This window comes from Manduca sexta, chromosome 14 (assembly GCF_014839805.1).
Source record: "Manduca sexta isolate Smith_Timp_Sample1 chromosome 14, JHU_Msex_v1.0, whole genome shotgun sequence".
NCBI classification, from domain to species: domain Eukaryota; kingdom Metazoa; phylum Arthropoda; class Insecta; order Lepidoptera; family Sphingidae; genus Manduca; species Manduca sexta.
The window spans coordinates 8,734,691-8,746,731 of NC_051128.1; the positions used below are offsets into that span (position 1 = coordinate 8,734,691).

Sequence of the window (12,041 nt, forward strand, 5' to 3'; positions counted from 1 at the left end):
AAAAAAATTCACGCTATTTCAAGATTCTCAATTCAAACACATGTTTATACAGAATAAGGGCGGTTTTTCAATAAAATCACGATATATCAACATCTATTCAAACATGTTTAAGTATTCTAAATTAAATTATAAACGTCTAAGAAATAAAACAAATCTTCGGAATTTAACGCGGTTTTATATTATCATTTTGCCCCGTGATGGTCCGCTCTGTCACCATGAAACTTGCAAAATCTTCAAAACACCATGATAAAATCCGAAAAGTAATTTTATTTTCATATCTAACATTCGCGTAAACATAAAATCATTAATAAACGTGTCTATATAAATTCAACGAAATCTCTTCCAGGATAAACGCACCACTCATAAGATGATTGGGTAAAGGCAATAAATCTAAGTTACACTCGCATAACTCACACCACTCGAGGTTCGAACCCACTGCCCCTAATTTGGGGCGGCATTTAAATATTATTGTACTAATGTTTATTTTTACATTATTTACGGCGATATATTGTTGGATGTCTGCTGCGAAGTATATGAAGCATTTTTCTTATCATGAGAGTGTAAAAGAGCTATATCGATTTATATTTCAATGTGTTTTTATGTGAAAAACGTGCAAACCATACGTATTTTATAACCATTAAAATTAAATAGGTATTGCTTCCGGCTTCGTCCGCATTAAGGGCTTTCAAGCTACAAAAGTCCCTAACTGTAGTAATCCACGGCGCCTAAAGACCCCAGTACCATATATTTAAAAAAATAAACAATTTATTTCCTAAAAGCCTAAAGGGTAGCCTATGTGTTAATCCAGGACGTACTCTATCCGTGTGCTATTTTTCATTCAAATCTAGTTGTTATTGCGTTTACTTCTAACATCGAATTTTTTTCACAAATTTGCATTTATGTAAAAGTAATGTTTTATATATTTTAATTAAAATTATTCTTAATTCCAAATTGACAACATTTCATTTTTTCAACATACCAAAATGTTTATATTTTATGAAACTCGCTCTAAAAGGATGAAACCCATAATTTATCATTGTTCGAAATGCAAATATTTTCATTCATGATTATCACTATGAAATTTGTTTTATTCTAAAACGACGTAAGCTCCAAATGACGTCACATATACGGCTCAAAACGCAATGACCTTTGCTTTGCAGTAAAAAAAGTGACCTGTTTTTTGTTTCTGTCTCTCTCGTTGAAAGTGACAGTTGTGACGTATCTATTGTAATATTGACATTTGACAAGACGGTGTCTTAGTTTTTAAAATAAATAATAAGGTGGACCAAGGAACTATTTCATTCAACCGTATATGTGACGTCATCAAGCATTTTCGGTTTTAATTTTTCTCCGAAATTAAGTATTAAAACATTAAAAAATCATAATCGAACTCGGAGTAGAAAAATTAAGAAATAGTATTTTTGTTTTAGGCACGTTTACATTTTGAAATGTTGTCAATTGTCACGCCCTACTTGTTTTGTTATCATTTGTGACGTCACATATCCAGTCTATATACGAACTAATCGGAGTCAACTGTCCAACGACGTGACTTCGATCTTTTCACTAGACACGAAACAGTCAGATATAAAGGCCATGGAGTTGATTGCCACCACGCCTGAAGGGTGGAGCACTGGTCCTCCCGAGTCTCCTGGACACATCGTCGACGACTGCCCACAAGCCCGAGCGAGACATAGTGCCGGAGACATAAAAACATCATCAGCGCAAGATTTAACCATCGCCTTCAGTACTTGTAGTGGTTTTGAAAGCGAGCGTGTCGTCTACTTCGCCATTAACATTTGTGATGCCGTAGCCAACTAATTCCACCTCCTGGCCTTTGAGACTGACCGCGTCCAGGGCGCTCAGTTTTGCGTACTGGTTTATTGAAATAGGATCAGTGCGGAAGAGGCCTATGTCATTTTGACACACAAATACGAGTATGGATGATCTTGAACACTTCGCGGACGGGTGAAGAACGGTGTCCACAATATCTCTATAGGTGTCTTTACTTGGCTCGCCAGCCACGTTTCCGAACCATATGACTGTCCCTTTGATGTACGTACTATCTGTCTTGATTTAGTATTGCGTCTCATTTGTATCAGCTCGATGATGTCTTGGAAGCAGTGTGCTGCTGTGACCGTCCATACTGGAGTGATGACTCGCTCGTACATATATGGATCCTTCGCACTTTGTCATCAGTTATTCTTAGTATCTCCACTCTGGCGACGTATGGGTATTCATTTTCCTCTGCATCCCTGCCGCCGATGATGCGCAAATGTTTTTTACTTTGAATAGTACCGAAAACTAGTGAAATAAATATTATCCGACCGTACATAGCGCAATAGTTATCGAATCAATTGATTTTACAGCATATATTCGGTTCATAAAATATTTTATCGTTTAGAATTAAATTTTTTGACCGACAGTTTTAGTTTGACCTGGGAATTGCATCGAGACGATGGACGCCATACGCGCAAATGATTACGATTCCCACCCTGCTGCATTAGGAGACACAAACGCGTAGATACAATCATCTAAAATAAAAATATATAAAGAAAAGCCATTTTTTGATTTTCATGCTAAAGTTTCCATTGTGAACTGCAGTTAGTTAAATATTAACACGATGCTATTGTTCATGGCGATAACTTTCCCAACTAATTATATTATATAATTTTCATTGTGATAACTCTATAAGCTTGGGTAGACAATGGTAATTAGTCTAGTATTGATTTTAGTAACTAATTAGGTTTCGCTGTAACAAAAAGCTATATTGAGATGGCCCAAGGCTTCCTTACTATAAAATAAAGTCCCCGCTGCGTCTATTTAAGTACTTGAACGCGATAAACTCAAAAAATACCGAATGCATTTCAATGAAATTTGGTAAGTAAGTTTAAGACCCTGGAAAGGATATAAGGTGCTTTTTATCTCAGCACAACTTTTATCCTGGAAAGACTTACACGCGGGCGACGTCGCGAGCAAAAGCTAGTATGGCAAAAGAAAAATAGTTTAAAAATAAACCAGTCACTATCAAGGAGCCGTTAGCTCGTCTACCTTCAAGAATAATAAAAAAAATGTTCCTGATTGAATTAAATTGTTACAATTTTATAATATGAATAAAAAAAACTAATTTAAAATCGCTGAGTGTTAATTGTAACAAATAACTATAATATGTACTACCGATCTCGTTTGTTAGTGTTAACTGTGTTTTGAGTAGAGTTTTAGGTGAAATACAGTTTTAAATGAAGTCGTCGTCGTAACTTAAGCGTTTAACTATTCTGAGGAAGTATAATACTTTCAAATAATTAGTAAATCAATGAGTACTATTTACATTTTCTAACACGCAATAGGCAGTTTCTTCATGAAATGTAATAAAAAAAATAATCGCTAAAGTAACAGCCAAAATACAAACGTCATAATTTTGACAAAGTAACAGTAAATTTAACTGTTACTGTCAATAAAAAAAATCGTAATACGTTAACTGGCAGATAACTGTTACTGTGAACAGACCCTAATAATTTTACTACACATTCCCCAATTCGCAGCCTTATCTGATATCACCAAGGTATTCCCGCATCACACGCTAATTGGTCGCAGTAAACATCACATCAACGTCGCCGCCTCCTGATTGATATTACTGATACAAGCCCTAAGGACGCGTTTACATTATGAGCTGCATTTTATTAGGAAATTTCTGTTTTTCTATCTTTCATCCCCTCTGTGTGCTATATTTACTTCACAAGTATTATTAGTAAAAAGTAATAAGCAGTGTATATTTTTAGTTAAAAAATCAAAATCAATCGAAATCGTGTTTTAAGTTAATAGTCTGATTAGCATTTAGCATAATATCCTACCACCGTACACAAGTTATTAAAACCCGCCATAGTGACACGTAAGTGTGCCGCGTTCCGAATCAACCTATATATATTCGGTTCCAAGAGGCCGGCATAATTATGTCGACTGCCGAGGGGTAATCGTCCCTCGTCAGTTGGCATTCTATTGGATTCCTCACTTACCATCGGGTGCAGTGCCACATTGCTGTGAAAATTAAAAAAAAATACCAAGTAGAAAAACCCATCATCGCTTTTTTTATATATTTAATATCTATGGTATTTTTATAATAAGGTAAGTGTAAACGCCGCCTAACCAAAGTTTCCACAAAGATATTGCGTTACACACATCATTAAGAGACGTGTACAGCGGAAGGGTTACATCGCCTTCATGAATTCTGGGCTTTTGATTATCCAAATGATTACTATTGATAGTTTAACAAATTATAATGGCTATTGGATATCCATTAGATGCTATGAAACAATTTATAATGTACGTAGGCCGTTAACAAGTAATAAAATAAATTAAAAAGGGATTAGGAGCACGTTAATGGTAATAAAATTTTATTGTTTTAGTATTTATTGGTATTTAAGAATTGGTCACAATAAAACCGTAGATTTTCCATATTTGTGCGCGCATCACCTAAAACTCAGTCATTGGATTCAAAAAAAGTCGAGATTAGTAGCGAGCACATGTTTTTTTTTATTGCTCTGAATGGCGAGAGGAATTTGCTGTACGCCTGATGGCTAGCGATATGATCGTCCATAAACAGTAGAAACACCATCCAACACCTTTTAATACAAAATATTGTTTGATATTCCACTGCGCTCGCCATCCTGAGACGTGAGATGTAAAGTCTCATTATGGCCAGTAGTTAACTTGCTACAATGTCCATCAAACCGGAACACAACAATGACTATACACTGTTGCTTTGCGGCTCAAAATTGTTTCCATTTAAAGAATTATAACACTATATAATTATCACAAACGTGCTAAGACACGGGCGTGACTAATTCTATTCGTTGTCACGCTATCATTGCCTAAATTAATTGATTTATAACCATATCATTTATATAATGATTACTGTTAATTGTCATGATGTAGCACCGTGACCGTTAGAATTAAAATGGAGCAGCATGACTCGAACTTCGTCTATATTATGTAAAAAATTAAGATGTATTTACAAACTTTTACCCACATTTTCAGTAAAATATCTGTATTATATTTGATGGTGACGTAGTTATATTACAGTACGACTGCAGTGCTGAGGTCTCGGGTCCGATCCCCGAGTCGGTCAAAGTGATTTTATTCTACTCATTATCAGCCCAGAGTCTGGAACTTATGCTTGATATAGCAATACACTTATCCTCTACCATATGATGGGAATACACACGGGTGAGCAGAGGCACAACTGGGTGCACCGGTTGTGCTTCTGCTCACCCCTTCGGGGATAGTAGGCGTGAGACTATGTGTTCTGTGAAATTGACAGATTTGAAGATGATTTAAGGAGAAGGTGTTCTGCTTCTACAATTTGTATTTACTTCCCCTAGCACTTCTTGTTCACCTCCATATTGCTTCAAGCTTTAATAAGTATAAGTATTTCCTTGTATACGTATATAAATTACATTTTATAATGATTTCTTATTTTTACACGAATGTTAGACATTAAAATAAAACTATTTTACGAATTTTATCGCGGTTTTTATATTATAATTTTCTCCTGACATTAACATGTTATATATAATATAGAGATGCAACTTGTATATATAAAATAAGTAGCCTTTGTTTTGCCCGCGCGCAAGAATTTTCCGGAACAAAAGTCCCGCTAAAAAGTATCCGATTTGATTATATTTGAGGCTCACTATTTTGATCATAGTGGCTTCTACATAATATCTACATACTGTCGTGGACTTCTATTTAGAACTATTCAAGACAAACAATCCTACGATACAGCATCTTTATATAACTCCAACGGTTGAGGCAGCGTACGCCAAGATAGCAATTTTTTTCCAACTGATTTGATATGTATCGTTGTATTATGACCAAATTATACGAAATCATTATAAATTATAGCCTATGTGTTGTTCTGTTATATATAGCCAATATTACTGTAAAGTTTCATTCAAATCCGGTCAGTAGTTTTTCGTAAAAGATGTACAAACATACATACATATATCCATCCTCACAAACTTTCGCATTTATAATATTAGTTATATTATACCAATACAGTTACAACTTGTATATGTATATAAAATAATTGGTATGGTCTAATGATACAATTTAGCGTGTTCCCGCCGTATGATTTACGTCCCCCAGCTCTCCCAGGTGCGTGACTTATCGAGGAGATACACCGACAAATGACACGCGTGATTAGCGTTTTGAGAACTGATATGATGCTGTTCGTGTTGTACGGAAATGGACTTTGTTACTTTGTTTTGACTTGAACAAGAAGTAATTTTACTTAAAATTACTTCAAATATAATATAAAATTAATTCTAAGTTCAAGTTTACACTTAGACTTGAGTTCTTATATCATGAGCCCCACTCCGTATACAACCATAAGCCGTCTATATTGTCCATATTAAAGTCAGTTTAAACGGATTGCAGTTCAATTCAGTTGAACACAGTGAATGTTCGGAACGCCAAATCTAGTATGTAGTACTCTGAGCGTAGTACATATATATCGATGCCATTTGGTGATCATTCTAATCTGTCATTGTAGTTGGGACCTTATAATGTGATGTAATCTTTTTCTTATTATTATTAAGCTTTCTAGCCATTACCATAAACTCTGCTAAAGTCTACAGTAGTATTGACATCCGTTGACTTTGTCAAATCATCATTGCAGTTTTGTGACTTGTATTTTGTAACTATTTATTTTGTAACATTTTATAGTTTCAAATGCGACTTTATATCGTTCTCCTAATGTCGAGATTTCTATGCGAGGCACAAGCTTATCTGGAAACCGAAAACTTCCCATTCAACGTCGGCACAGTACTCTTCACTCATTCTGATACAAAACGAAACCGTTGGAGCAAAAAAGAAATAGCTTTGCTCCGAGCTCGAAGGAATTTCCAATCTCTCATCCCACATCTTAACATGATCAACACACAGAACGAAAAATATGTGGATTCGTTGCTCAATTACTGGAAAAATGCATACATATCGATTAAAAGAGAAGCTCCAAACCCCGAAGCTGATAGCATTATGACTACAGCGCTCTCAGATGTTATAGGAGGATACCTTAAAGTACGGGCTTTGCCTGTTACAAAGTTCTCGTTCTACGGAGGCAGTACATCAGAAGATGATGCTGTGAAACTGTTTAAATTTCATGATGAGATAAAGAATTACATGGGAACTCACGGAAAGGGCTGGAAGGATGCAGATCCAAATGTACTTAACTCTGTTGCTATCAATATACCTTCCAAACGCGACTCCAAGGTACGGAGCATGTCTCACCCTTGCGAACATTTGGCATATTACGAGAAGACGCCAACTGGATTATCGATACCAACACCTTTTATTAACTGGGATGATAAAACCAAAACCATGTTTATTCCATTGAAGAATTACTCGCTGATTCCTTTGGAATCTCAAAATGCCACCAACGCTCTTTTCAGATATTATGATGTTGCGAAAAATTGTATAGGAACCAGCAGCCAAGCAGAACAAGATAATTTTGATCAGCGATTCCAAACCTGGCTTACAGATGACGTTGTCCCTCATTTGGCTGATGATCGATTGTATTTAGCCCTTGGAAGTGTTCTTACTCTGGTCAATACAACAAGAAGCCTTTACGATACCGTAGTAAACTTATACAATAACTGTGCTACTGAATGTAGACACAAATTTTCTATCGGAGGATTTCCTGTCGATATGTGCTCAAAGAAAGTTATAGTTATTACAGTAATACTGTTCCTCGAGATAGCATGGTGTATTCCCGCTTTATTGTACATCATGTGTAAGAAAAGAAAAAAGGACGGATGTAGTAACGTTTATCTCTTTGTTGAGCCTAAACCAGAGAAAAAAAACTTTCCAAAAGAGAGATTGAAACTTGAGAAAGCACCTAGGCCGAGACAGAATAAGCGTGATATTAGCGTAGCACCATCCATAGTCGAAATGAGTTCTAGTGAACAGATGATGTTCAGTACGACCCCAAAATCTCGTAACGTTGGAACTAAACAATCATCGGTTTGTAAATGTTCCACTGGGACAGGCGTCCAGTCATTTTTCAGCTCTAAAGTCAACTCTACAGAAGTTGCTAGAGTTATTTACGATTCACCAATGCCATCTCTCAAGTCGTCGTTGAAGAAAGTGCCTAGTGATAAAATAGAGGTAATAAAAGCACAGCCAAACATTTTCCAACAATCATCAAGCATTGCTACGATGCAAAGAGTCCAACCAAAAACAGTTACATTAAAACACAACGATAAACCAGCTAAAATCGGAACACAGACGAGCAACCGAGGCGACAAATACAAAAAGATTTGCGACAACAATAATAAGATTTGTGTGGAATGTCCGTGCGTGGCTTGTTTAGAAGATGAGTGCGTTGCCGAAACAAAAAGACAAAGAAGAGTTCAGAGAACACAAAATCAGACAAGTCATCGAAAACTACAGTAACTCGCTCCGACAAAGAGACAGTGACCAGTTCTAAAATGACCCGTTTTCAAATGCAGAAAGAAATAAAAGTGACAAGGGGTAACAAAGGCCTCAAACTTTGTACCGGGAAACCGTATGTCGAAATCACTATAGACCGTCCACAAACTGAGATTTCCGTAGGAATTAGCGGCATGAACGAATCTGTTAAAAACGTGAAACCAAGTAAAATCCCCAAGCGAACATCAACGAATGTGATGCAAGCTTGTACTTCGCCGAAAAGCATCCATCATTACTTTATGAGTAGCAAAAAGACTCTGATTCCTCAACTGAAGAAACGAATCGTAATGGACGACATACTTATAAGAAATAGGGTACGTCGATGACGGAAAAGTTAAATATGACAATATAGACTTACAATAGATTTTTATGGATTAGTATTAATGTTTATAATATAATGTAAGAATAAAACTATCTTTCTCTGTAATGCTAATACATGTTGCTTATGCCGAAATACCAAAGGAAAGTTTGAATGAAGATTTTGTTGATTGTGTGTGTTGATTACTTGTGTGCTTACTGCTTAAAACAGCAATATAGTATTCATAATCCATGTAAACCATAAACCCAATGACTTAATGAAATGAAATGAAATGAAATGATTTATTTTTTGAATCTGTAAAATGTTATACATTATTTAGATTCCGTCAATATTAACTCTACCACCAGTTCGGAAAGCAGTTTTCACCAGAGAAGAACGGGCAAGAAACTCTGGTGTTGCTCTTTTCAATCAGTTTAGGGTAAAGACTACAGTACATGAAAAAAAGAGTTTAGAGCAGTTCATTTATAGGCTCGTGAAATAAGGAATAAATTAATTTCAATTTTTATATGACTGCACAACCCTCTCAGGAATCATGAAATTTCTCTATTATCCCTATAATTATTTCCTCCCAGCACCTCTAGCAATTAGAAATTAGAAATGTAAGCGAAATGGGCAGAACAGTCCACACAAGCAGCACCCGTTCACGAGTATGACGCATGTGCCAGCCATCGGCCTCCTCAACCATATTGTAGGAAGTGGCCGACCCGTCACACGACGCCGCCGCAGGTACAGACAGTTAGAGAGTATTTCATACCCAAGCCGCTTACAGTTATATTACAAATAAAAAAAAAAAAAAAAAAAAATATATATCTCGATCAAGTGACATGATTCCAAAGACAATCACACAAAAATGCCTAGTTCCAGGCATTTGTATCCTCAAGGTATTCTGAGATCTTGTAATAAGCTTTATTACACAACTTGCGCTTAATAGTGGCTTCGAATTTCGCAATATTTAAGGATTTGATCTCAGTGGGAACTTTGTTATAAAAATATATACAGTAACCCTTAAAAGACTTGCTGATCTTTTGGAGCCTTGTTTTGTGATTAAGTAATTTATTTTTGTTTCTAGTATTTAAACTATGGATATCGCTAACTTTTGGAAAATTTTTTATATTTTTATGGACATACACTAAGTTAGCGAAAATGAATTGTGATGCTACTGTCATTATATTTGCTTCTTTAAATATTTCTCGTAGCGAACATCTAGGGCTTAGCAAATATATAGATCTTATCGCTCTTTTTTGTAGAACAAATATAGTATTAATGTCAGCAGCACCACCCCACAGTAAAATTCCATAACTCATCAAACTATGAAAGTAAGCAAAATAGACCAATCTAGCTGTCTCAATATCAGTTAGTTGGCGTATCCTGCCCACTGCAAAAACTGCGGCGCTCAGCTTTTTAGCTAGGACAGATATATGAGGGCCCCACTGAAGTTTATAGTCCAGTGTGATACCCAAAAATTTGGTTGTATCCACAAGGCTCACCTCGTCACTATTTATAAAAATGTTAGCGTTAACTTTTTAACATTAGGTGTGACGAATTTTATGCATTTAGTTTTTTCGCTATTTAGTAATAAATTGTTAACGCTAAACCAATGCACTAATTTTGAGAGAGTGTTGTTTACATCGTCAAGAATTAATTCATGTCGTTTTATTTTAAATAATAAAGAAGTATCATCTGCAAACAACACTACCTCACATTTGTCCCTTATGAAATAAGGTAAGTCATTTATATAAATTAAAAAAAGAAAAGGTCCAAGAATTGAGCCCTGTGGAACTCCCATTGTAACAATAGAACCAGGAGATTGTTTTCCATTGACATCAACAATTTGTACCCTATTGCTTAAATATGATTTAAATAATTCAAGGGAAATGCCATTAACCCCATAGTGGCTCAATTTCCTGATAAGAATATCGTGGTGAACACAATCAAAAGCTTTGGATAAATCACAGAAAACTCCTAAAGCATTTTGAGTATCCTCCCAAGCAGCAAATATATTATGTATGAGCTCCACACCAGCATCTGTAGTGGAGCGACCCCTGGTGAATCCAAATTGTTTATTATGTAATAAATTATTTTTAGTAAAATAATTTTGAATTTGTATAAGCATGAGTTTTTCAAAAATTTTGCTTATTGAAGGTAGCACAGATATAGGTCTAAAGTTAGTGGGGTCATCTGCACTACCGGATTTAAAAAGCGGGATTATTTTACTTAATTTCATTTTATCAGGAAATATACCACTCTTTATACACAAGTTAAAAATTATAGCTAACTGGGGAGCTAGTACAAATATAACAGACTTTAAAATTTTTGTAGAAATACCCCAGAAGTCAGATGTGTTTTTAATATTGATCATTTTAAATGTTTTTATTATATCTAAACTATTAACACAGTGGAATAAAAATGATCCTCCACATCCAGACACATTTTCTTGTAATAATTTGTAGGCAATTATGGGAGAACAATTTAATTTTTTTGTTATAGAAACCGGTATATTAGTGAAAAAAATTTCAAAAGCCCTAGCTACATCTAAGTCGGTACTAATAATTTGGTTATTAATATTTAGGCTGAACTCCGTTTCGCGAGGTTTAGCCTTACCAGTTTCTTTGCTAATTACTTTCCAAATCATTTTAATTTTTTTTTTGAGTTTTTATCTTATTGTTTAAGTAGAGGGATTTAGCTTTATGGCAAACCTGTTTAAATATTTTAGAATAAGATTTTACAAACTTGGCAAAATCTTCACTATGATTGTAGGTTTTCTGAGAATATAAATCAAATAATTTCTGTCTACTTCTATGGATACCTACGGTGGCCCAAGTGTTAAAACTACTTTTTTTGCCCACTGAAACTGATCTAGATGTGAAGATAGATTTAAATTCCTTACAAAATGTGTTAAATACAGTATTATATAACGAGTTAGGGTCAGTTCCCTTTAAAGGTACATTAAATTTTTCTGTTAGTCTATGTTTAAATTTCTCTAACCGAGCCTTTGTTACAGGGATTACTGCAATATTCTTATGAGATGGTTTCTGTAACACATTGCTAAAGCTGACTAATTGACCACAGTGATCAGAGCCAAGTTTATTGATAATACATTTTTTAATTGGCAGTATATCACTAAAAATATTATCTATGCATGTAGCACTAGTATTGGTTATTCTAGTGGGCTCTGAGAATTGGTTAGCTAAATTAAATGATAAAAATAGACTTTTTAATTTTACTGCCAAAGAGGAGT

General features: G+C 35.1%; 1 protein-coding gene and 1 pseudogene across 1 annotated transcript; one reads left to right on the plus strand and one right to left on the minus strand.

Annotated features, from left to right (window-relative positions):
* Positions 1-1,529: 1,529 nt before the first annotated feature.
* Positions 1,530-2,396, minus strand: LOC119189296 (annotated as a pseudogene).
* A 4,233-nt stretch (positions 2,397-6,629) lies between these two features.
* LOC119189297 lies at positions 6,630-8,448 on the plus strand. The gene has a single exon (XM_037438483.1). The coding sequence runs from the start codon at positions 6,727-6,729 to the stop codon at positions 8,446-8,448; it is 1,722 nt and encodes a 573-aa protein (XP_037294380.1). The 5' UTR covers positions 6,630-6,726.
* Positions 8,449-12,041: the final 3,593 nt, after the last annotated feature.